Source organism: Cyclopterus lumpus, chromosome 25 (assembly GCF_009769545.1).
Source record: "Cyclopterus lumpus isolate fCycLum1 chromosome 25, fCycLum1.pri, whole genome shotgun sequence".
Lineage (NCBI taxonomy): Eukaryota > Metazoa > Chordata > Actinopteri > Perciformes > Cyclopteridae > Cyclopterus > Cyclopterus lumpus.
Window position 1 is genome coordinate 1481491 of NC_046990.1, and position 27596 is coordinate 1509086.

The 27596-nt window shown below is 41.6% G+C and overlaps 1 protein-coding gene across 1 annotated transcript in view; it reads left to right on the forward strand.

Moving 5' to 3' along the window:
- Positions 1–2441: 2441 nt before the first annotated feature.
- Positions 2442–27596, forward strand: part of sez6b (seizure related 6 homolog b) — an 89319-nt gene continuing 64164 nt past the window's right edge. Inside the window, exons 1-3 of the mRNA XM_034528481.1 lie at positions 2442–2448; positions 3368–3826; positions 5550–5683. Coding sequence (XP_034384372.1) covers positions 2442–2448; positions 3368–3826; positions 5550–5683 — 600 coding nt within the window. The remainder of the gene's footprint in view (positions 2449–3367; positions 3827–5549; positions 5684–27596) is intronic.

Consider the following 27596-nt stretch of genomic DNA (forward strand, 5'->3'; position numbering starts at 1 on the left):
ATCCTGCATCGGCTGTCATTAGCAGATCATTCCTAACCCTGAGCAAAGCTGCTTCAGTGCTCTGGGCTGAACGAAATCCTGTTGTTGTGTTTGAGGTGGTTCTGAAGTTGAGAGGCGACTACCTTCTCTAACACCTTGGACAGGAAGGCAAGGTTGGAGATAGGTCTGTAATTGGCTAGAACCTCCGGGTCCAGGGTGGGCTTCTTTTTCACTAGTATTTTGGAATGCCATTTTTATAGTTGGGATCGTCTTTTGTCATTCCACAGTATACATCAGACTGACACATACGGACGGATACTTTGCAAAATGTCAAAGCCAAGTTATGACAAGTTTGTCTGCATGTATTTCTTGTCAAACCATTATTTGTTTAATAGACATTGCGAACCTTAACGGTCACAGTTCTTATAAATCAAGGGCTATTGATCCCCTTTAGTCTTCCCTGTCCATGTGGAGCAATTACCTGTCATAGTGACTGGATATGGCTTCTCCAAAATATGTTCATCAGGGGAGACCAGTCAGATGAAGAAAAGATAGTTTATGATTAACAGATTATGTGATGATGAGTTTTGACCTGCGTCTTTGGCTCTTGGAATCTACAGGGAGATGTGTGTGCAGCACCTGGTGGTGGTGGTGGTGTCTGATGAGGCCAATAGAAATATGAGTTGATGAAGTTAATGACTCTGAGAATACTGGGTAGGGGTGGGGGGTGCAACAGCAGCATGCATGTACTGAAGGTAGAGAGACAATCATTTAGAAGAACAAAGGCCAGCACCCCTCTCCTTTGTCCACCTGCACACTTATAATGGGGAGCAATCACCATTAGCCCCAGGTGAGGCCAATTAGGCCTCCACCTGGTACTGTTCGCTGAGCGCATTCCCCCATTTCCCTCTGCAGCTGAGCCTAACCACACCCCGCCACCACATATGCTATTTCATGAAGCCAAAAAGTCAGATACAATGTTGTCACTGCACCTTCACAACACACAGTAAAAATGCATGAAAAGGTAATTGTGCATACAGGTAGATGGATCTTGCACAAGTTTCCCGACTTGGAATTCAGACTCGAATGACTGTTCAATTGCACTTTTCTTAAGTTCTGAATTTCTCTTCCTGAGTTCTGAGCACAATGGATTGCAGCTCTTCAAAAAAAATTGAGAAACAGATCATCTGAAAATGACTAATTTTTGCAACTATTTCTATAACTTTTTTTGATTCAACATCATTAATGCTTTTGAGGGAAGATTGTCTTAGAGTTTGCGCTATACTGCATTGGTATGATTGACATGCTAACATGACCAGTACCAGAGTGTGGCTTTATGAAAAGCGTTGTCCCACATTTGACACGTACATTCTCACACCAGTCTTAGCACAGGTGGGAGAGGGTTTCATCTCCAGTTGTTATTCTGACTGGCATTAACTTCGAACTAATCTGATTTCACATATGTGTTAGTTCATAGTTAAATAAATCTTGTAAAGCAAATGTATTTATGTTCAGATTCATCAACATCTTTTTAAAATGAATTTCTTTTTTGTTTGTTTGTTTTCTTAACTACTAATAGTGAAAACAATAGACATTGTAAATTGTTTGTATTAAGACTTACACTATCTGTCACATCTTGTGGCAGCAGGGTCAATTTGGGCTTCTGTGTCATTCACTGTATTTCTTGTGGATTTACCTGCCAATGTGTGCAAAAAGCCATATGTGTTTGAGCATCAAGGAGCAGGGTGGGAATAAACCCTGATTGTTTGAAGCAGATAGCTAATAGCCGGCAGAGAGTGGGAGCTATTATTGTGGAAATGAAGCATTGTTAAAGAAACATAAGAATTCCCTCAGCGGATGATAGCCTCGTGAAGGGGTCTCAGATTAGATCTCACAGGTGCACTTGGGAGGGGAGCGCTGATCATTACACTGGGAGAATTATAGCGGCTCATCAAATCTCCTCAGGAAGGAATATTAAGTCTCATTACAAGGAGGATAGGCAGGGAAGAAGCCACTGATGTGAGCAATTTACGAGAATTGTTTGGCTTTTAAGCTTTGGCTTTTTACAAGACATTTTCAGTCTGCCAATTGACTCACAGTAGTGTAACAGCACTAATGCAGTGCTCCACGTAAAAAAGTGGTGAAGGGAAATACGGCTAAAATTCAGCTTTGAAAGATGGAATGGATGCAGAGCTTTGTGAGTGAATGTTCCTGTCTCTGTCCAGAAGCATAAGACAGGTTATCTCTGCCTTGATGTCAGTGTGAAGTACAGCGAAGAAGAGCAGTGAACGGGCAGAGGGTGACTGAACTTTTGATTTATTCTGCGGCTATGAAGTTATACTTTCTGCTGTCAAATTCACTGCAGCTCTGTGAAATAAAACTTCAATTCTCACATTCAAATATATAGTCATAATGTGCATATGGGCACAGCTTATCGTGGCACATTGTTAAACTCAATCAAAATGTCTGGTCAGTTCTTCCGGGTTTCATTTGACAGCGACTGCTGAATTCAACACTAAATAAAAAGTAATGGATTTGTGTACACTGCGACACAATGTACAATTGCACGGTAAACATCTAGTATTAATAGCTTTATTATTTCACTGTTTAAATGAACAACTGGATTGCACCCAGTTGTTCATTTAAAGTGACAGAAATTGTTGAATGCAACTAAATTCTGACATGGGCCGGGTGGAGGTGAGGGACATGCACACACTGTTTAAAGCACCCTAACTCCTTCACTGCCTGTGACAGTTATACTTAGAACTTAGGTATAACAGCATGTTCCTAAAATGACTGTATGTACTGATTCATAATACTCTCTCTGTCATCCATTCTGACCCACGAGAGGTGTGTGGTGGTTTCTGGTTCTACAGAGACCCTGTCCTCTGCCTTGACAAATATCTGATAATAACAACAGGTTGTGAAGCCTGTTCTCAGTCCCAGGTCATCAAATACTTCCTGTTCCAGATATTCTACGTTTCTATTTTGATGTGTGAAAAGTTTGATGATCATTATTATTATTATTTTAGGCTTTGTTTAAAAAAATTTAAAAAAAATACTAAAAGTAATACATACAGGAAAATAAATATATAAAATATTGCTAGAATATGGCTGCTCCATCACTTGGTGTTTTTTGGATTGAAGCTTTCTGCCATTGTTGCAGCGATGTGTTATGGCACAGGCTGTAGCACCATTCTATATAATCTAACAATTTAAAACGGGACTGGCAGTGTGTTAAATGGCAGTGGATGAAATCCAAAGCAAAGAGCAGGCAGGAAAGTGAAAACAGAAATATCTGCATCTGCACAGCCAAGTGATCATTGAGTCTATGGTACGAATCAACATCCCTCCAGCAATATCTGTTATTCTCTTTCATTCTCTGCAGCCTCTGTCTCTGAGGGTGGTGGATCTACCACCCAAGGGAGCCCTCCAGAGAGCGAGGCCCAGGACTCAGGCAGGGGGCCCCCCGTTGTAACCACCGTCTCGCCTGTCAACATCCCAAACCACCACTCACTCTACCGAAAGCCCCTCTACTTTGAAGACGGCGGGTTATCCGGGTCTCAGCGCACCTTGTCCACCCTGCCATCCAGGGGTTCAGATGAGAGTGCTGAAATCTCCAATGTGCAAACAACCCTTGTAATGCATGCAATAGCAGCCACTTCTCACTCCAATAACCCTGTTCCAGTCACCAGCAGGGCTCCACAACATGCTGCCAGCCTTGCATCTGCTGGTCCTGCTGCAAAGGAGAAAGATGTAGTGAGGCCCGGTCAGCCTGGACTGAAGCCCAATGGCAGTGATGAGGAGGAAACAACCACCACCATCATCACCGGCGTGCAGAGTCCAGGTAAGAGTATTTAGCCTTTTTTAAATATATCACTTGGCATAACAATCATATTCCTTCATGATTCGAAAACAACTGTAGGGGAAAACGTTTTCTTTTAGTGGAGTATGAAAGATGAGGTGGGGTTGAGGAGTCTCACAGCCAGAGAACGGAGCTGCTCTGAAGTCTGCTGGTTCATCAGCTGATACGTCTGCATCTCTTTGAAGGAGCAGCAGGTGAACCGGTTGTGGCTCGATGGGTTTGAACCTGAGAGTCCCGGTGCTGTTGAAGACGTTGTGCCTGGTCCCTGTATCAAAGAAGTCAACTCCATCTGACCTCAAGGACTTCCAACCAGTTGCCCTCACATCCCATGTGATGAAGGTGCTGGAGAGGCTGGTCTTGGCTCACCTTGGACGGCGGGTGAAATCATCACTGGACCCTCTGCAGTTTTCTTACGAGCCTCGTGTGGGAGTGGACGACGCCATCATCTACCTGCTGCAACGAGCTCAGTCCACCTGGCTGGAACCGGTGGCTCTGTGAGAATCACTTTCTTTGACTCCTCCAGTGCCTTCAACACCATCCAACCACTGCTGCTGATTGAGAAGCTGCGGGTTGTGGGGTTCAACGCGTCCACCGTCTCCTGGATCACTGACTACCTCACAGGCAGACGGTGGTCAGTGATATTGGAGCCACACAGGGTACTGTTCCGTCTCCCTTCCTGTTCACCCTGTACACCAGTGACTTCCAGTACAACTCAAACTCTGCAGTGGTCGGGTGTATTAAGGATGGACAGGAGGAGGAGTACAGGGCAGTAACGGATGACTTTGTGGAGCGGGCCGGTAGAAATCACCTCCTTCTGAACGTGGCCAAGACCAGAGAGATGGTGGTGGACTTCAGGAGGAAGACGACGGCTCCACAACCGCTGAGAGTTCTGGAAGAGAATGTGGACATGCTTGAGGAGAACAAGTTCCTGGGTGTCTCTATGGACAGCAGACTGAACTGGAAGGCCAACATCAACGCTGTGTACAACAAGGGGATGAGTCGACTCTTTTACAGGGGAAACGGTTGGAGGGAAAAGTGCTGGAAGAACGATCTGGTAGTGAGTGTGTGTGAAGCTGGGGTTTAAATACTGAACGGAGTAGGTCTGAACACATTTAATGATCTGTAAATACATTTTAAAAAACTACTTTTAGACATTTCTCTACACAGGAAGCTTTTCGAAGGCAAACATGATCAGATCTGTGAAGTTGAAGAAAAAAATCTGTATGTAAATTATGAATATTTATTCAGATTGTGATGTGTGTATTTGTCAAAGTGTTCAAATTGCTTAGTATTTGTGTTTAGATTGGAATATGCATTTGTGAGTACCTCAAATTACACACAAATCCTTACATAGAATACATTGTTCACATTTGAAAATCGTATTTTTTATTGTAGATCTTATAATAGACATTTATGACCATTTTGGGACTAATTTCACACCAAAAAAACTAAATAGAATTTGGGTCAGTGCCTTCCAAAATGACTCATATGCTCATTGAACAACTAAAATGGCCTGGTTAAGGTGAGGGAAAGGTCATTTTCATGGTTTAAAGAACTTAACAGCTGGTAGTTTATGTTGTCCCATGGCCTCAGTGCCATGTCTGGACAATAAAAATACAATATTGAGGGTAAATTCACCAGCCAAAACCAGATTGCGTGTGCGTGCATCTCAGTCTCATTGCCATGCTGCTGTTTGTCCTTTCAGTTGCCTGCCAGCTGAACTTGACTGGGCCAGAAGGATACATAGAGGCTCCGCCACAGTCCAGCTCTGCTCTTCACTCCACTGTGGACTGCAGCTATGTCATCACTGTCTATATGGGCTATGGTGTGGAGGTGCAGGTAAGAGCAACATCCATCACTGCATACGTTGGAGTCCTGATTCTCTCCAGCAAGCCAACAATTCCTACTTAAGAAGTGTACTACTGTGATACATTTCATCTACTAAATGGATGGAAAGGTGTGTACTTAATAACTATAGTAGCTACATAGATGTGAAATAATACTTTTTATATTTGAGATTTATGGTATCAATATTAAAAACATGGCAGTCTGATTTGTATAATATTCAAGTGATGGCTTTCATAGAAGAGAAATGCACCTCGAAGGGAATGCTAATTTATCTTATTACTGGTTATAGTCTGGTTATGGACTGGTTCTAGTGGAAAATAAAGACTGAGTGGATTTGTTATACTGGGACAGAGAAACTGAGAGGACTGGTTAAAGTGGGAGAGAGAGGTTGAGAGGACTGGTTAAAGTGGGAGAGAGAGGTTGAGAGGACTGGTTCTAGTGGGACAGAGAGGCTGAGAGGACTGGTGACCACATATATATATATATATATATATATATATATATATATATATATATATATATATATATATATATATTTATTTATTTAAATATTCATTCACTTCACTAATGCCCAGGATCAGGGTCGGGTGAAAGGATGAACTAGGTGCAAAGAAACCATGACAGCACATTAGTCTAATGTTTTTTACATGGACATATACTGAAAGTGCATATACTGTATGTTGACATCATCGTAGGGGTATGTGGTTATTATATCACGGCTATGAACCAATCAAATTTGAAATTATTTAATTGTATACATATTCACGTTGTGTGTGTCATGTTAATGCTGTGACTGATGTTGAAATTGATTGTCTTCCTAGAATGGAGACAGATTTTATCGCTGTTTAATGATTATACAATATCTTAAAACATGTTGAATTCGAAATTCATAGCATATGCCTGTGGCTCTCAGCTAGAGGTGCTTACAGCGCTAACAGTGTTAAGAGGAAACCAGAGGGTGGTTGCTACCCTTCTACCACATTGACATCAGTCAGGACGGCAGTATCAGCTGCTACCTCCGTGTGAGAGCCGTGCAGCGCGGCGGCTGTGAGCTAACCAGTGGGGCACGCTCACATGCACTTTGTCTTTATATAGTATTTGTTTTTTGTTTTCTTCATTATAACCATCATTTCAAAGGTCCCCTGGCCTTAACGAAGTAGTCATTGTAAAACAAACCACAATGTTTTTGAAACCTTAACACAGTTCTTATTTTGCCCAAATTACAATCTTATTGTGTCTAAACGTAAACAAACCTTAACCGTAGAATCATAAATCTGACTTTTCAACACAGATCTGTAACAGTTTTGAAAGTAACCACATGTTGTCCCTGACCAGGGGTCCAGATCAGAAAACTCCTGTCTTTCAAGAGCAGGGGTATTCAACTAAAATTCAGTGAGGTCCAGTTAGAGAGAATTTCCTCATGCAAAGGTCTGGAACATCAAAATAATGTAAATGATGCGCTCTATGATTTTGTGCCATGTATTGAAGGAAGCCAACAGTTGTATTAACGTCTGTTTGTAGTCAACAACTAAATAAAGAACATCTAAACAATATTTATTATCGAAGTAACTGGATTCATTATCAATAATAAACACTCTAATAATAAATGCATGATCTTCTCTTATTTCAAGTAAACTGAAGGCTGGAACTAAAACAGAAAGCTTTTGAAAAATGTGACTCTTCAAATAAAGTACTACAATTTTCCTGCAGCTTTAAATTCAGTTTATTCGGGCGTCAAGTGATGTCAATCAAAAGAGCTAAGATATTATATTCTTGCCATCTACAAATAAAAATGTGTGTTGTTATTAAACCACTTGTTTCAGCTCATTTCTCCTCTCCGTTCACATCATTGTTGGTCAGTTAATTCATGTGTTAGGATTCTGATCATCTTGGGCTCTAAGGTCCGAATAGCATCACTAGAGAGGATGTACAATGTGTGTTATTGGTTGGTGTTTGGTGGTTGATGTTTCCTGGACTGCTGAACGAGAGCCGGAAATGCTGGAAAAGCTGCGCCGGTTAAATAGAAGTGATCTATGAAAATGTAAGAATTCTCCGGACCGCGGTCCGCTTGTTAGTGACCCCTGTTCTTTGATGGACTTGGTATAGCCCACCAGGAAAAGTCATAATTCAGAAAATTTGTATATGAGTCCTTCAGTAACCCTCTGTTAATTCAGCAATTATGCTAATCATTTCAAAACATTCTAGACATTTTGATCTTTTCTGTAATATTTTTGTTATCTATTTCTGTCAGTGTGTGAAATAACACAGCCAGCTTTCACTCACCCTAAGGCCCATGGTGTTAGCATGCAGCACTTTGAGCCAAGACGCTCCAGCAGAAACACAGATGCATCACTTGGCTACACATCGCTACATTTACCTACATTACCTACATTTACCTAGATAAACTAAAAAGATTTTAACACACACGAGTGAAGGAAGAAATATTTTAACCACCTTTCCAAAAAGTGTGACGTATCAACGAAGACTGTACTTGCATACAGTGGCGATGCAAATGCACTGTAGATGTCCAATGTCACCTCCACAAATGTGTTTGGCCCGTAGACAATGGCGAGCGCTCCAAATGGTTACGGCCACTCTATCCACTACAGGGCATTCACAGTCGCTTTGAAGCGTCTGACCTTTTTGGGGAGGCTTATGTGATGATTTAAGTAGCGCCCTTGTCTCTACCTGAAAACCCCCTCCTCCACATGATTAACTCCAAGAGCTTTGCTTCCTGCTGCTCATAAAATATACAATGGCTATTACACTGCTGACCTTCCAGATGCCTGGCCTAATATATTTAGGATAAAAAATGAATATGTGGTTGCAAATCATGGTCAATGACGTCTTCCAGCTGCCGATGTGGGAAGAAAAGGACAGGGATGAGAAATAAATGACATGAAAGGAAGACATGTCAGAAAGCCAGAAAGCAAAAGGAAGAGGAAGAAAAGAAAATGGCTCAGCTCCTTCCTTCTCAATCTTCAATTTTTTAATATACGCATATTTTTTTGACTGTCTGCAATTTAATTATGTTGCTAGTACATGCCATCTTCAGCATAAAACATCTGATCAGTTCCAGCTCAATTAAATTCAATTCAGTTTATTTTATTTTGTATAGCCCAAAATCACAAATTATCCTCAGAGGGCTTTAAAATCTGTACACATACGACATCCCTGACCTTTGACCTCACATCGGATCAGGAAAAACTCCCCAAAAAACCTTTCACAGGGAAAAAAGTGAAGAAACCTTCAGGAGAGCAACAGAGGAGGATCCCTCTCCACAACCATAGATGTCATGTGTACAGATGAACAGCGTTACATAAACACATTCAATGAATATGACTGACTGATTGTGAATAATGAGTAGTAGGCATGGACCACAATACAGATTTCCACAATCCATTAAACAGAAGGAGATAGAGAGGAGGGCATGGCCATGACAGGAGGCAGGGCCACGGAGGCAGGAGGCACAAAGAAGGAGGCCAATCAGGAAGGAGGCCAAGGCATTTTGGCTTCCTCCAGGCACCTGTTCCCTGAGCCACTCCCCCCACTGTGGGAGTCTTGTATTACCCCCATCTCCAGCAAAGCAGCAAATTCCCTTCGTGTTCAGGTAACCTCTAGGGTCGTGACCGCACCGTCACGTGGAGTCTCAATATGATGCGCTATGAGGTTTGTGCCACCTGGCAGGACTGAGAACAAGTCAGCAAACTGCTAATGCAACCGGGCAATGTCTGTTCTCTGGGTCCCGGAGAGATGGTCTTCACAAAGGAGCGAGGCCGGATTAGTAGATTTTGGAGCCTCAGGCCCCAGCTCCTCTCTCTCAGATACCGCAGACACCAGAGAAACAGACTCCGCCTCCCTCCATGCTTTTAGGAGGTTGAGGTGGTAGATCTGTGTAGCTCCGCCCCTGTCAGAACGCACCACCTCATAGTCGACATCCCCCACTCGCCGTGTGACCACAAAGGGCCCTTGCCACTTGGCGAGGAGTTTAGAGCTGGAAGAAGGAAGCAATACAAGTACCTCCTCTCCCAGTGTGAATTGTCTCAGCCTGCCCCCTCTGTCGTACAGTCGTTGTTGACGCCCCTGGGCCTGGAGCAAATTCTCACGTGACATCCTACCCAGTGTGTGGAGTTTTGGTCGCAGGTCCAGGACGTACTGGACCTTGTTTTTACTGGTGCTTGGCCCCTCCCCCCAGCATTTTTTAATCCGGTTGAGCACCCCCCGCGGAGTCTACCGAACAACAGTTCAAAGGGAGAAAATCCTGTGGAGGCCTGGGGGACCTCCCGCACTGCAAACAACAGAGAAGCTAGCCATTTATCCCAATTACGGACTTCAAAGTCTTTTGCAGATGCTCCACCAGACCGTCGGTCTGTGGGTGGTACACACTGGTCCAAATAGATTTAAATTACTTTTTAGTATACTTACTAGACAGAGGAGAGGTTAATGAGGCCAAATAGAATGATATGACAATTCATGATGAAAGCAAGGGCGTATAGGTTTACTTTTAGCAATGGGCAGATTCTACAGTCAACGAAAAGAAAGAAAAAACTAAAAGAACTATGTGAATAGCTGAGATTTGGCCTCGAAAATCTAGGACTTAACAACAGTCCCGGCCGCATGGAGGGGCATTGTGGGTACAGGCCCTCCCGCGTGTATATGTTCTGTTGGTTTTGCTGTTTGCGACGGCTTTCCCAAACCTAATTACGTGGTGTTGTTGCCTTAACCTTTCGTTCCTTATGTTGCCTAAAACTCCTAAAAAGTAGTTATTTTATGCCCAACCATGTCCATCCTATCCTAACCTAACCTAACTAGGTGTTTTTGTTGCCTAAACCTAACTTTCATTTTGTAGCGTAGAGACAGAAACAGAAATTGCTCCAAGTGACACAAAAAACGTTGATACATGTTTGACTCCGAACAAAACCATTTGCATGTTGTGACTATCACAGGAAATGCGGTGAGGTTGTGTTCCATACACACACACACACACACGGCCTGGTTCCTCGGCGAGTTCTGCTGACCTGGTAATTATGGGCGCAGAATTTTTCATTTTAATATAACCTATTGACCGTCATGGTTAACCGGTCAAAAATCTTCTTGATAGTTAACTATTGGCATCCCAAATTAAGAGCCAATTAATTGGAGCAGCTGTGGCTCAGAGGCAGAGTAGGTCATCCACTAATTGGAAGATTGGCGGTTCGATCAATGGCTCCTCCAGTCCGCATGCCGAAGTGTCCTCGATTGAACCCTAAATTGCTCCCGAACGTGCCATTAATGTGTGTAAATGTGAAGTAGTTTAGATCACCTTACATCCGTATATGAATGTTTGTGTGGATGGCACTTTGATTGGTCGGAAGTCTAGAAAGGTGCTGTAAAAATGCAAAAAAACAACAGAGGTCCAAATGTTATGTTTATATTTATGTATCGATCTGATGGTCCAAAATCATGACACATCTTGTCAGAAGATAGCTGTGCTTTGTGTCCTATGCCTAATGTAGATTAGAAGAAATATTCTCCTGATCAGAGCATTTTGTACACATGGCATCTATAGTTCTTCTGTTTATCCTGACAGAGGAATCCTCCTCTGTTTCTTCCCTTTTTCCCCCATTAAAGTTTGTATTGGGAGAGTTTTCCCTGATCCGATGTGAGGTCCCGGGACAGAGGATGTCGTATGTGGACAGATTGTAAAGTCCCCTGAGGGAAATTTCTGATTTCTGATTTTGGGCTAAACAAAATAAATAATTGTCCAGCTAAGCAACAGTAAAGAGGAGAACGACTCCAATGAAGGCTTTACTTGATGGAAAAGTAGTTTTCACTCTTCTCTCAACTGGCTTCGGCAAGAGTTTGATTGACATATGGTTCATCCAATCACCTGCCAAATATCCTCAGATGGTTCTGCGTAACAAACCATCTGGCAGATCAAGTGACTGTTTACGAGAATTCCCACAAAATAAGTTAGGCTGGTATCATCTAGCATTCGTCATCATCATCTTCCTAAATATCTAGGCAGGGACCCAATTACCAGGGACCCAGTTACTCCTGTCAAACGTGACATTGTGGATCATTTGAAGAAAGGGATTGCCCAATGGATATTTGTGGTCTCTAAAGCCCAAGTGCATCATTCGAACTGTTAACCACCCGATGTGTCCAAGAACATCAGCTGCAGCCACCTTGGTTGATTTTGGAAATGTTGTGATTGTCCAGATCTATCTGATAGATAAAATAAAACATGCCAGGGGCTGGATGCAGGCAGCAGGGGCAAGGAGTCAGGACCCAGGACCAGCTTCAGACACAGCCAGGTCCAATGGACCCTATGAGGCGAGAAAGCAAAAAGTAGAGTTAGTAATGTGTAATGAAGAGACGTATCAGGAGAGAGCGAAGAGGAGAGAAGAGCTCAGTGCATCCTAAAACATCCCCCAGCAGCCTATAAGCCTATAGCAGCATATCAAGGGGCTGGACCAGGGCAAACCTGATTCAGCCCTAACTATAAGCACTATTAAACAGGAAAGTCTTAAGTCTACTCTTGAATGAGGTGACTGTGTCTGCCTCCAGGACTGAAAGTGGAAGCTGGTTCCATAAAAGAGGATCTTGATAACTGAAGGCTCTGGCTCCCATCCTACTTTTTAGGACTCTAGGAACCACAAGTAGCCCCGCATTTAGTGAACATTTAGCCAACACCTCTGGATTAAGAGTGGGCTTTTTCAGGAGAGGTTTAATTACAGCTACTTTGAAGGAATGTGGTACATGGCCTGTTAGCAAAGACACATTAACAATATCCAACAGAGAGGTGCCAATTAAAGGCAACACGTCTTTAAGCAGCCTCGTTGGGATGGGGTCCAAGAGACAGGTAGACGGTTTAGAAGTAGAAACCGTTGAAGACAATTGGTCTAGGTTAATGGGAGAAAAGCTATCCAAATATACACCAGGGCATACAGCCGTTTCCAAGGCCACTCCACTTGAGGACAGATCTGCAGTGGCTGAGGGCAAGAGATCATCAATCTTGCCTTCAATAGAATCTTTTCATTGAAGAAGTTCATGAAGTCGTTACTACTGAGGTCTATAGGAATACACGGCTCCACAGAGCTGTGACTCTCTGTCAGCCTGGCTACAGTGCTAAAGAGAACCCTGGGGTTGTTCTTATTTTTCTCTATTACTGATCAGTAATAGGCTGCTCTGGCATTACGGAGAGCCTTTTTATATGTTTTAAGACTATTTAGCCAAACTAAGCGAGATTCTTCCAGATTGGTGGAACGCCATATGCGTTAAAGCTAATACCTGACAACCTGCCCTTTAGTTACCTAAATTAAACCGAGTTGTATAATCCCAGCCAAACCTTCATTAGCTGGGATGGCTGGTGGCTGTTCCTCAGCTACTGTATTATCAGCTACTTAATTTAACCATAATTAATTTGCAGGCACAGAACTGGAGAAAGTATTGAGTGATGTGGTGTTACATTCAGCAGAGGGATTATTTCATACTGAGCCTAATGACTATCTAGACTATACTATAGTAAGAGCCTTGGTTTCTGACTCCCAAGAAAGAATGCGGGTCCTGCAGTGGCTTTACTTGTCTCCTGAGTTAACTTATTCGCTGCATGGTGAAAGCAGGAAACCACTGGTCCTTGGAACGCCTCGGCAATAGTTGCAGTTAACTTAGGTTAACAAATAAATGCACAAAGTACACCAAATTAATTTAGGGATGAGAGTACTCATTCATCGTCCATAACAGCCTCAACGAAACAGTTGCCTGCTACCTGCAACATACCAACGTTCCTGCATTTACGTCCCCCAATCTCCACCTCCAGTTGAAATGATCCATCCATCCATCCATTTTCAATACCGCTTATCCTCATTAGGGTCGCGGGGGCACTGGAGCCTATCCAGTTGAAATGATGCACAAGGATAACAGAAAATGAGTGGGGAAAGGAGAAAAGGAGAAAAATGGAAATGGAGTGTTGAAGATAGGAAAAGGACAGTGACAGTAAAAGCCATCAGATGCAGAGGAGGGGTGGAAGGCAAACATTGGGAGGAGGGGAGAGAGAGCAAAGAACAAGAAAAGAGGAGATGATGAGCATGCACCTGATAAAATACATGCGTTTTCTCTCATCTTCCAATTACTCATTATCAAAAGTGACTCTATTGTCCTGATGTGGCTGAGCTGACGTGGTTAATTAATTACTCATGGATTATCTGTCCTCTCCTTTTATTTGTTTACAGACCTCTTTAAATGTGGCTCTGCTAAAATGTCTTATCAGCTTCTCTTAACTAAATTGAAAAGCCTCCATCCATGGATAGAGAGATGTAAACACAACTGTAATTAAAATACTCTTGGACAAAGATATCAGGTGGACCTGGGAGGTCAGTCAGAACCTTTTATACAACAAGAGGTGACTCCTAATCAAAAAATCACATTCATTAATCTACTTCAGAGGTCTTTATTAGCCCTGGAGGGTTACCACTTCCTAATTTTAATTTGTATTTGTGTACAAGATAAACCAGATTTTCCCCTGATGCAGGACATTGATAAGATTGATTATCGGGTGGAGTTTGATAAGACCCCAAACCTGCAGCAGTAGCAGTACAGTAAAACAATGAAGAAGCAGGTTGTATGTGCTGTTTGATGGTGGTTGGTTTTAAATTCAGAAATGTAAATACTTTTCATTTTGTTGTTTCCAATGTGTAACATGTCAGAATATTTCCTTCACCCAAATGTCCTCCTGTTCTTCCACTTCTTTTGATATGACATGAATAAAACAATGTGTCATAGCATGGAGCATCATGGCTGCTGAGCTGTTCTTTTAATGTTTTTAACAGACATGATGCCCTCCACCTTTACAATTTCAAATAAACAGAAGATGTATAGCTTCATGCTCATCATCTCATAAACTATGTCACCTATAGATTTCCCCAAAAAAGTGATGGCCGTTTAAAAGTGGATTTAGCCATACACTATCTGAGAACCAGCCACTTCTATAATTAATTCAATTCAGTTTATTTTATATAGCCCAATATCACAAATTACGAATTTGCCTCAGAGTGCTTTACAATCTGTACACGTACAACATCCCTGTCCCAGGACCTCACATCGGATCAGGAAAAACTATGAATGGACCTCTACAATCCATGAAACAGAAGGAGGTAGAGAGGAGGGTGGGGGGGGGCATCAGCAGGGCCAACGCGGGAGGCCGGCTCACCAGGCATCAGACACCTCCAGGTCCAATGGACCCTATGAGACGTGAAGTCACAACGACTCCGGGGAGGAAGCAGAGTTAATAAGGTGCAATGGAGAGATGTAAATTCATCCATAAGGAGAGAGAGAAGAGGAGATAGGTGCTCAGTGTATCCTAAAACATCCCCCAGCAGCCTATAAGCCTATAGCAGCATATCAAGGGGCTGGACCAGGGCAAACCTGATTCAACCCTAACTATAAGCACTATTAAAGAGGAAAGTCTTAAGTCTACTCTTGAATGAGGTGACTGTGTCTGCCTCCAGGACTGAAAGTGGAAGCTGGTTCCATAAAAGAGGAGCTTGATAACTGAAGGCTCTGGCTCCCATCCTAATTTTGAAGACTCGCTGAACCACGAGTTCCTGTTTGCTTTCATGCAAACATGAAATAAAAAAGTCTATCGAGAAGTAGTTTTAAAAAGTCTCAAAAGATGTAATTTATGGCTCACTCTCTGAATCTATGACAACCAAGTCAGTGTCTTGAGGAGCAGCTTTTATCCACAAACTCTAAGTAAATTCAACAATTAATGCAATTAAAAAAGATTCAAGTATACATTAACTTTTCTTCTGATTATCTTATTAGTAGGTAAATACTGAAAAACATTAAGCAGCCCTCACTTCAACCTTAGTATACCACTGACATAGACCTGAGTCTGGAGGAATTCCTGGGATGTTTTATCATATCATGTCTTTCAAGCCGTCGCAGGCCACATAAAATGACATAGCGGGCCTTGTGTTTGACACCCATGTGCTATACAATTAACTTATGTAGATCTATCTTATCAATTATTATTGTATCATTTATTTAATGTATAATCTATGTTGATTTTCTAAATTATTGAACTATTGATATTACATTTTTTTGACTGACTGGTCACTAAAGTCTAATATTATGGCAGCTCTTTAATGCCAGTGGTATTGAATTTACTTTATGGAACCAAATCAAGCGAAAATTAGTCAGATTAACCAAAAATAAGCCTGCCTTAACTCTCTTAAATCGCTTCATGGAATGAGCCCCTCCAAAGCTTCTTCTCACTGGTTTCCTCCACAAAAAGCCAATGGGATTTGGGGATTTGGGATTATTGCACTAAGCTCTGTGGCAAACAAACATATATGATACTTACAAATTTTGCTCGGCAGGATCATCTTCATAAATGAATAACAATTGCATGATTTTTGAAGCGTAAAGGCAATCGGCAGCAGTGAAAGACTAGTGTTATAGTAATGAGGTTTAGTCATTTATTGACTAGTTAATAACTACCTGTTTTAAGACAGACAAATGCTTGCCGTGATTTATATGAGAAAACTGATACCACTCTCATGTTTGTGGCTAAATATGAAGTTATTACAGCAGCTAGTTAGCTTAGCATACAGGTCAGGCGGGGTGAACAGCATCACCGTTGTTAATTAGTGCGCTTTAGAGACACTAGTAGACAGATGTTGTTCCTCTGAACAGAGCCAGGCTTTCTGAATGAAAAAAGAGAAAAAAGTTGACAATTTAGGGAGATTGCTTTTCATACAGTTTTTACATGTATATGTGTACGTTGTGTTTCAGTTATTCGTACAGCAATTATTTGTACATTTATTAATTATTACAGCAGTTTTTCCAACGTGTGTGGTGTTTAAGTAAATTGGCCTCACTATTGATACTGCTGTGAGCTGTGACACTGTGTAGTGAGTCTTCTTCTTTAATGAGAGCCTTCCTGGTCTGTGCAGCCCAAGCACAAATCACATCAGACCATATAAAGATGAGAGCCAAGGCCAAATAGCAATCTCCCTGAAGAGAGCTCGAAACAGACACAAACAACAGTCAGCAAAGGTTTGGCCACGGATAGTGGAGGGTATCGACTGACGGATCAATACCCTCAACTGCTTTAGCTCAGCCAAACTCCACCTCCGTTCGATAAAGGACAGTTCTATCTTCAGTCCCTGCCCGGACTGATGGCAGTGATTGATTAGGAAGCATTTGTCAATGCTGAGACAGTTTCCAATAGGAATAGGTTACATTCACGTCTTGTGGAAGCAGCTGCCACATCGCTTTTCGGTATTTTCTTGCTTTTTGTTAAATGTGCAGGTTTCTCACAGGTTGAGTTTCTCTGCTTAGTTGTTAGCCTGTATTAATAAGCCTTGACGGGGTATTATGAGTGGTTGAGCTTGCGTGCTGTTGCTGTAAACCCACCTAACCGTGTTTCTCTGCTGAGGCCTGTAAGTTTATCGTGTTGTCACGTAGACTATCACTCCCATGCATGCTAAATGACAGGAGCTGAGAAGCAAGAAGAAAATGACATACTTAGGAGGGATACCTGAAGCAGAGGATAATTAATTCAACCTAAGCTGCAGGCCAATGCTACATTATGCATGAGCTTCATTACCATAAACATGTGTATCTCTCCTCTTTGCCTCGTTCATTACTTTGTGCACCGTCAGAGAAGGAGAGGTCGACATGGGTTTCCTTATTTCCTTTCCTTAAAGTTAATTGCATGGGTTACACTGAAAAAACAGCAAAGCAGAAATTCACAAGACTGTAGCCACAGGCTAAACTTTGTTTGCAGTACTGTAAAGGGCACACTTTATTGCCTCATTCATTCTGTTGCTGCATGTGTACAGCAGAGCGCCCAGTTGTGAAAGGGAAAGCTGTTAAGTCATTGAAAGCTATTAGTGGCTTTGCCAGTTCTTTTTCAGTTTTCTTTTCCACCAATACCTCTAGAATCTCAACCCAGTCTTCTATCAAATTCAGCCATATGCAGTTATTCTGCACGGGAGATTTACATTAAATGGCAATGCTGAGTGCAGAGATCAGTGTGACCTTCACATAGAGTAGTGTAAAGTGAGAGGGTGGAGGATGGGTACATAAAGTGTTTGCCTTCATCAGCATCCCAGGTTTCTGCCACGTCAGCATTGATATTGGAACATTTACCTATGACCACAATTTCCGTGACCTTACATTACAGTACCTAATCTGAAGCATACCATAATCCTTTGCACAGGAAGTAGTGTGTCTCTGGGACTGAGAATGTGTTGCCGACATCCTGATCTTATTCTCCACTCACTTCAAACTTGTTAAATCCTGCGGCTTGGTCAGTGGCCCTTGGCATTGGAGATTGTTTCTATAGGTACCCCGCAAGCATTGTGTTGAACCTCACTAGCATTGTGTTGTACCTCACAAGCATTGTGTTGAACCTCACTAGCATTGAACTAGCATTGTGTTGAACCTCACTAGCATTGTGTTGAACCTCACAAGCATTGTGTTGAACCTCACAAGCATTGTGTTGAACCTCACTAGCATTGTGTTGAACCTCACAAGCATTGTGTTGAACCTCACTAGCATTGTGTTGAACCTCACTAGCATTGTGTTGAACCTCACTAGCATTGTGTTGAACCTCACTAGCATTGTGTTGAACCTCACTAGCATTGTGTTGAACCTCACAAGCATTGTGTTGAACCTCACAAGCATTGAACTAGCATTGTGTTGAACCTCACTAGCATTGTGTTGAACCTCACAAGCATTGTGTTGAACCTCACTAGCATTGTGTTGAACCTCACTAGCATTGTGTTGAACCTCACAAGCATTGTGTTGAACCTCACAAGCATTGAACTAGCATTGTGTTGAACCTCACTAGCATTGTGTTGAACCTCACAAGCATTGTGTTGAACCTCACTAGCATTGTGTTGAACCTCACTAGCATTGTGTTGAACCTCACTAGCATTGTGTTGAACCTCACAAGCATTGTGTTGAACCTCACTAGCATTGTGTTGAACCTCACTAGCATTGTGTTGAACCTCACAAGCATTGTGTTGAACCTCACAAGCATTGTGTTGAACCTCACAAGCATTGTGTTGAACCTCACTAGCATTGTGTTGAACCTCACTAGCATTGTGTTGAACCTCACTAGCATTGTGTTGAACCTCACAAGCATTGTGTTGAACCTCACTAGCATTGATGAGTCACGTGGCTAACAACTGATGTGATGTAACTCATGAGTCAAGTGACGGGTTAATCTAATGTGACAGAAATATACGTGAACAGTCAACAGTTACTTTTAGTTCCCCATGGGACACAAATATAGCGGTTTCCTGTATTTGTTTGACCCATCCACCACCCCTGCTGCCCACTTTAAGCAGACTATCACACACTTTATCGTGCGTTATGCACTCTTACCAACCAGTAATGCTGCAGGAGGGTTTACATTGAAGTTAGTTGAAACCTTGGTGTGTTGTGTAGAGTCGATATTGTGCATCTGTGAGTCGATCTCCGATGCTGAGGGACAATGACAAAGCGTTGGTGTTTGATGAGCTGGGAGTGAGAACATTTTAAGTTGGGTAGTCATGTGAATGTGTACCACGTCCCGCCTGTACTGCATCAGACTTTCATACTTGAGAATTGAACTACAATTAATGCAGGTCTTTACTTAACCGTAACAATACCTGTGGATGTTGGGACAGATATGGTGGAACATTCTCACCAACCAGAATCATCATGAACTATGAAAGCTGTATGTGAAATTTCAGTAATAAGGCAATGAATAAACAATTATACAACCAAGCATTGGGGCAAACAAAATCATTCAAATGTGAGATAAAACATGTTATGGACAATGGCAGAATGTGTAAATGAGTGACATTTAGAAGTATGTGTTGCTGTAACCAACAGCAGTGCAGTACACATTTGGACCTATAAAAATTGATGATTTCTAATCCTGAATCAATGACAGACACAAATATGTCTATGTGATTATATTCTATGTGATTATATTCTTCTTAGAGAATGTGTCATATCTGAGTCAGTATGAGTTGGGTAGATTGGTTTAGTAGTTGCAGTTATCCATCTGCAGAGATATCATGTAAGCAAGGTCACAGCTCTACCCTCCTCTCCACAGCTCCTCGCCTACCCTAGCAAGTGTGCCATCCAGAGTGCTTCACATGCACGTAAAGATGACAATCTAATGAAAGATCCTTGTACTGAGTTCATGGTGCCTTCAAGTGCATTCTGCCAAATAGCTATTAAAATGCCCTACACCCTGTGATTGCCTTTCAGAGGGGAGGAAATTGGAGAAGGCAATAGATTGGGCCTAAGGATTAAAATGGTGCAGGGGTTGATTAGGTAGCAGCAGCCTGTCAAGGTCTCATTGACCAGAGGAAAAGATACGATGTTAGGCAACACCCCAATGAGTCCCTCACAGGCCCACTGTATGAATATCTACATTTCCTCATCCAATGAAGCTGTTGTCAGAGTGTATCCTGCAGAAGATTGCAGGAGATTTTTTTCTGAATTACTCCAGAGTGCATGGTAAAATGATATAGTGGTGGGAGTAAAATCTATGTGATGACTGATCTATTAAACCATATGCGCATGTGTAGCGCGCGTTCAACTTCAGATCGTGAGTGGAGCCTGATGACCAAGGCCCCTAGAAGCATCACATTGGTGATGCACTCTTTTCCATTAAGGCAAATATGTTTTTGGGAGCTAAAAATGCTTAAACACACCCAAACCTAGCATAAACGTTTAGTGTCTTAAATGTAGTTGTATGATATGATTTTAATCCTTCAAAATGGCAGTTTGGCTCGATAGCACCCCCTACAAAATTTCAATAAACCTTTGACAAATTTCGACAAAGCAGCCCTCGCAGTAGGTTTGAGATACTTAAAAATAACTCTCTATGGATCATGCTCTAAACTGCACCGGAAGTCGGCCATTTTGACTTTAGTATGATTTTTACGTACATTTTTTCATGCTTTAAAATAACAATCTGCTCCTAGGTAAATCATCGGATAGACTTCAAATTTGGTCACTACAACCTTAGTGATTAACAGTTATTAAACAAAGATGCTTTTCCAGCATCACTCCAGCAAGTACCATGCAGGAAAAAAACATCTAACTCGTGGACGCTCGGTCCAACGGTCACAGACACTCACGTGAACCGGCGTCCACCAAGTACCCTCCACGTGCTGAATTTGCGAGGGCCCGATCAATGCTGCTTGCAGCTTTAATTATCATTATTATTCTATTCTATTTTTGGTAGTTTTATATGCCTACTACTCTCATCGTATGAATAATGTATGTCATATTCATTGAATGTGTTGTAACTCTGTTACGTTGTTCATTCTGTACACATGACATGATCTATTGTACTTCTCTGATAGAGAGATCCTCCTCTCTCACAATGAAGTTCTTTTGTGAAGTGCAGAGACAGATGTCGTATGCATACAGATTGTAAAACCCTCTATGGCAAATTTGTAATTTGTGGTTTTGGGCCATATAAAATAAATGTAATTTAATTTAAATTAAATTACTATTGTTAAATAGCTGGACCTGTATGAGCTCCCACAAACATCCTGGTGTCTTATGTTAGTGGGACATCATCTGGGTTGATCTCCAGAGTGTGTTTGTTGATGAATCTGGACTGGTTTGGGGAGATAAGAAAATCTGGTAAATATAGAATAGTGTTGAGGGCTTAAATACATAATCCAACTGCTATATAGGATTACTGAGGCAGTAGGATTAGTGTTTTAAATATGAAATTATTAATTATTATTATTATTATTATTGTTGAAGTAAAAAGATACTAGCCATATAAACTATGCTAACTGTAGTTAACCAGCTAATATTAACAACATTACTGGTGGCAATAAGTACACAGCTCAATAAATCTTGTTGTCATGGTCCTTTCTCATATGTAGATATTATATGCCAGGAGCAGTGCTTCAGTACAGCGGCTGATGCAAACAGGAAGGCATCCATAGACCAGACCGTCTCATAGACCACTCGGTTCAGCCTACGTGGTCTTTGAAGGACTCAGCATTCGTAGAGTGTGAAGGATGCGGGCGCTCAATTCGGACACAGCTAATAATCCCTCTTACTTTGTGTGACCTCATTTTGACCAGCCACAGTAGACCTGTTACATTATCCTGAATGTATAACATCACCCGTTGCTACATAGACCCTCCACTTTCAGAGGCATTGCAGAAGAATACTGTATCAGTTCAAACTCCCACGATCCATAGCCCACAATAAACCAGGCCAATCTTCCTTTCATCTGTAGAAAGCTGCCTGTCCCTCATGGCTCCAGTGTTTACACTCACTGACAGTGAGCCGCTCAATGAACAGCTGTCAAACAGCTCTATAGACAACAGCATTCAATAAAACAACCGCTGCACTCCTCTGCCACTGCCCGGGAACTGCCCGGTCTATTGTAGTGGCAGGTTCATCGCTCTTTTTCTCTCTTACCTTCACAACCAATTACTTATTCAACCTGTTCAACTCTTGTTTGTCATCGGTTCAGTTTAGACTTTAGGCTTTACTAGCATATCAAATAAGTTCAGGAAATGTTTAAAAAGATAGACTCCCAGCCACGCAGCAACCTCCGAGGGTCAACAAAGAAGCCAATGGGGAAGTGCCAATAACTGCAGTTCTGAAACTGGCCGCTTGAGGCCAGTTCCAAAAGTGAGTCAATCCCAATAGAACTTTGTGGTAAAAAATACCCGTATTTACAGGATAAATACAAAAAACCTATTTGGCCTATAGTCCAAATTACAAATGTGCCTCTGAGGGCTTTACAATCTGTACACATACGACATCCCTGACCTTTGACCTCAGATCGGATCAGGAAAAACTCCCCAAAAAACTAAAAGTGAAGAACCCTTCAGGAGAGCAACATGAGGAGGATCCCTCTCCCCGAATGGACAGATGAATAGATGTCATGTGACCAGATGAACAGAGTTACATAAACATTTAATGAATATGACAGAAATGTATGAACAATTAGTAGTAGGCATGGACCATGATCCAGATTTCCACAATCCATGAAACAGAAGGGGGAAGAGAGGAGAGGGGGGATCATCGCGTATTGCAAAATACGTCACAATTGAACTTTCTTTATAAGGAGACCCCAATTACATTTTTTAAACATCCAATATTTGTTTTTATTTGAGAGAATTGTTCATGTGAATGCCACTTTGAGCTTCATGTTGGCTCTTCAGAGACCAATGGGTGACATCACAGAGACTACAACCATGTTTTATACAGTATGCTCCCAGTTTAATATAAAAAATATAACTAGGGAAACAAAAAGAGTGAAAAAGGCTTGTCATTTCATTTTGATTTACTTCAGTCCCATCCATGTGTCTCTTGACTTCAAGCGTTCTTGGTTTTCCTTAGAGGTGTATATTGAGTAGAAAAAGCATTGAGGCACTATTTTGGGCTTGTTTTGAGATTATTTATAACGATTGTTAAAGGCAGATTTTGATGGTGTTGTTGCTCTATTTCAAAGATATACACACTAAATATACAGTAGACACAATTCTTCTCCCTGGGTTTGTTATGTTTGTTTATAGCCAAACACTCCACATCAGATATTAAAAGATGTGAAATAATGCCATATACTGTTAATTGTAGGCCAGCCTATGTTGTGTCGAATACTGTTTCCATGTCAAAGGTGTTTTCCTCTACCTACACCTGAACCGACCCTTATCCCTAACCCTAGCCCCTCAGGGGGGTGCTATCATTTTAACAGAAGGGAATCACTTTAATATAACACCTAATTTGTCTTTTTACCAGCTCTTCAGTTTCTCTTTTATAAATTTCAGCAGGTCTCTTTGTAGTTTTTCTTCCTCATGTATCCACTCCATCTCTTCCAACCATCCATGCTTAGCCAACATACTAAACCAAAATTCACAACCAAACCAGACATTTTGTAACAATTTGTTTGTTCGTGTGTCTTAAAGTGTCAACTCATTTTAGCAACATTGTCCATCAGATACATAATATTGCACAGCAGGTTGGCTCAGCCAAAACTTTCATTATTTTGTCATTTAAAGCATAATCAAAGATCAATTAGCACTGATTCTGTGTGGGGAGAATAGAGATCATCGGATGTTTTTCTCTCCTATTTGGCTGCAACGAAGGATTACCATTGACATAACATATACTGTAAAACAGTAACATATAACCTTTACATATGTATATATATATATATATATATATATATATATATATATATATATATATATATTCATTTTTTGATTATTTTTTTCAAAGCTGTTTAAATAGAGTTTCATACAGTTGAAACAAAGTAATTATAATGCATAGGCCTAATAAACACATACATATATCTATCCATCTATCTATCTATCTATCTATCTATCTATCTATATATATATATATATATATATATATATATATATATATATATATATTTACATTCAGTGTTGCATGTTGAAAGAATGTCCTTCACCATAACCATTTGAAAAGTTGAGTCTTTTGAATTATGTTGTGGACTCAGACCTCAACTGAGCTCTGTCCGTTTCATCTTCACAGATCAGGTACTGTAGTGGGGACTTGGCTCTCTACTCCAGAAAACATACAGTACAAGTGTGTTGCTGACAGGAAGCATACAGCTTGAGTATGAAAGGCTGGAGATTCAGAGTGAAGGGCACAAGTCTGTTGAACCCATCTCCCTCTCCTCCGTCTCTTTGCCCTCAGCTCCACCTTTTGTGAGCACCCATTGTTGGCTGAGGATTTGAGGCATGTGCACAGTGCAGCAGTGCACTTTAGAAATTCCCTCTGCAGGGGCTTTTTCTGATGTGGGTGTTTTTTATTCTGCTTTAGGTTGGCCACGCTTGATGGGTCAGCTATCAGCTCTGTGCAGCCTTGCACATAAGGGCTTTGATTCGCCACTTGAAGACACACACACACACACACACACACACACACACACACCTAATGCTACACAGATTCATATAAACATGTACATCACGCAGGGTGCAGTGCAGGTACGCACACCTTTGTTCACTGTCTCCTTTTTCTTACTATTGACTTTTCACTTGGCGTTGCGTAACTCCAGCCTCTTCCTCAGCCTTTACACAAGTTGCTTTGGGATAGTGGACGCTTTACACATGTAAAGCCTTTTTGAGTAAAATGTATCTGATAATGGTTATAAATGTGTATTACATGATCCACAAGTGAAAAGTAAGATTTAAAATGTGTACAATGATTTGTGCATAATTTGTGGTATGACATGTTTGTTCCAATCTACACACAAATACCAAGTGACATATACAACAGTTGTACAAATGCATTGTTTCGACTGTGTGCACGGCTCAGTTCCACCCGTAGCACGATGGCTAACCTCTCAGAAACACTGAGGAGAATGGGAAACAGCATAACAAATTCCCTGTAAAAGCTCAAGCAAGCTCAAGTTGCTTTGGAATTAATGGAGAAGATGTCAATGTTTTAGAGTTAACACACTGCATATGTTAAATTCAATTCAATTCAGTTTATTTTGTATAGCCGAATATCACAAATTACAAATTTGCCTCAGAGGGCTTTACAATCTGTACACATACGACATCCCTGACCTTTGACCTCACATCGGATCAGGAAATGTTGTACTGTGCTGTTTGGAACCTCTCAGATTTTCTTAATGATACAACGTAACATTTCTTATTAACTTTTGAACAGTTACAAAGGAATTAGTCAGAAACAAATCTGAAACTAACTGAAAATGAATGGTTTACTAATATGTAAAAGAAGTTGACATTCAGAGTCTCATTAATTCAATAACAGAATGTCACAGAATGCAACTATCGTTTCATATACAGGGACACGAGTAGTCAACAAGTGTAGGTCTCGACTATTTCACGACTTGCCATGTTACTGGGCTATATGAGTAACATCAGTACATTTCCTTTGGATGTTGGGCTGTCTTGGCTGACACATGGAGGTCGGGGACAAACCGGGCTGGTTTTAAAAAGGGACCGGAGAGTGTCCTCCAAGTATCGGCTTCACACTGCTCAGCTTCCCCTGTAAAGTTTACTCAAACCACAGATCCAAGAGGACTTGTTGAAGGCCTACGACTTTGTCCCTCGGCGAGTCCAGTGTGGTTTGGAGTGTGAATACAAGGTACCTGGGTCATTGTTAAGCCATCTGATCCTCGTATGACCAAAGTGAGAGGCTGTCCTGATAGTCTGTACACATTCAAACACGTTTCCAGTGTGTGTTGGCCTTTGCCAGGGATGTCCCTTGTCACCAATCTTGTTTTCATGGAAAGGATGTCAAGGCGCAGCCACCAGGAGCAGAGTGTCCGTTTGGGGACTGTAGAATTGCATCCCTGCTTATTGCAGATGATGTGTTTTTGTTTCCTCCTTCAGAATGTGACCTTCAGCACACACTGGGGCTCTTTGCAGTCGACTCTGAAGGGGTCATGATGAGAGTAGGCCATGATTCTCTGCTGGAAAACTGTGGATTGCCCTTTCCGGGTTGGGAGTAAGTCACTGCCTCACGCGGCAGGTCAAGTAACCGGGGATCTTGCTCACGAGTGAGGGTAAAATGGATCGTGAGATGGACAGGCAGTTCGATAAGTTGTCAGTACTGGACTGTTGTGGTGAAGAGGAAGCTGAGCCGAAAGGCAAGGCTCTTGATTTATTAGTCCATCTACATTGGAAGAGCTGGAAAGCGTTGCAGGGGAGAGGGACATTTGGGATACCCTCCTGAGCTGGCTGCCCCCCCAACACGGCTAGACTTGTGACTTCACGTCTCATAGGGTCCATTGGACCTGGCTGTGTCTGATGAACTCCTGCCGGGTGAGCCGGCCTCCTGCCATGGCCCTGATGATGCGCCCCACCCTCCTGTCCTCTCTACCTCCTTCATGGATTTCATGGATTGTGGAGGTCTGGATCGTGGTCTATGCCTACTACTCATGATTCATAATTTCTGTCATAGTCATTGAATGTGTAGTAACTCTGTAGAGAGGGATCCTCCTCTGTTGCTCTACAGAAGGGTTCTTACCTTTTTTCCTGTGAAAGGGTTTTTTCTGTTTTTTTGGGAGTTGTTCCTGATCCGATGTGAGGTCAAAGGTCAGGGATGTCGTATGTGTACAAATTGTAAAGCCCTCTGAGGGGAGTTTGTAATTTGTGAAATTGGGCTCTATAAAATAAACTGAATTGAATTGAATTGTCTGGTGAAAAACTAGACATGAATGTAATCCATAATGTGATGCCTGATGATGTTGAATCTACCAGAGACAAATTGCTATTTGGAAAGACAATGATTAGTGCTTGGTTTAATTTGAATATGGCGTGTACCTTCAGTATCATCTTAACACTATAGTGTTATCATACCATCGTCATGTTTTTCAATTCTTCTTCATATTGATATCCTAGAGCCCAATTTCTGCATGCTGTTCCCTCGAGAAAAATACTTTATATTTTATTTCCCTCTGCAATTTATTCTCTTCAGCACCATTACCGATGACAAAATAGGCCTGAGAATGTAAATTCCATTCTGTTTTTGTTCATACATACAGTACACTGCAATGAGCCCAAAGATATATTTTCATTACACCTTCACCCTACTTGCTCATCACTTCCTTTTCTGTGTGTTTTTTTCAGCCTCTGCAGTGATTCTTTTTGCCTCTGATTCGGGCATGTTGCATAAAAACAATTTTCTGACTGGCGTGTAGGGATTGTGGTGATAATGAAACAGCAATAGGCGAGGTGAATGTTAAAACAAGATAAATGCCGACCCATAAAGTGAGCGGATGTTCCTTAGAAAATTGAGGGGTTTTGTCCTGCTGGTGGAGGAGTATGTTAAATTGGATGTAGTTCTATATGTAAATGTTTATGAAAGATTGTACAGCCCTCCAGACATACAGAATTCTCAGTATATCCACATAAGTCTATCAGTTGGA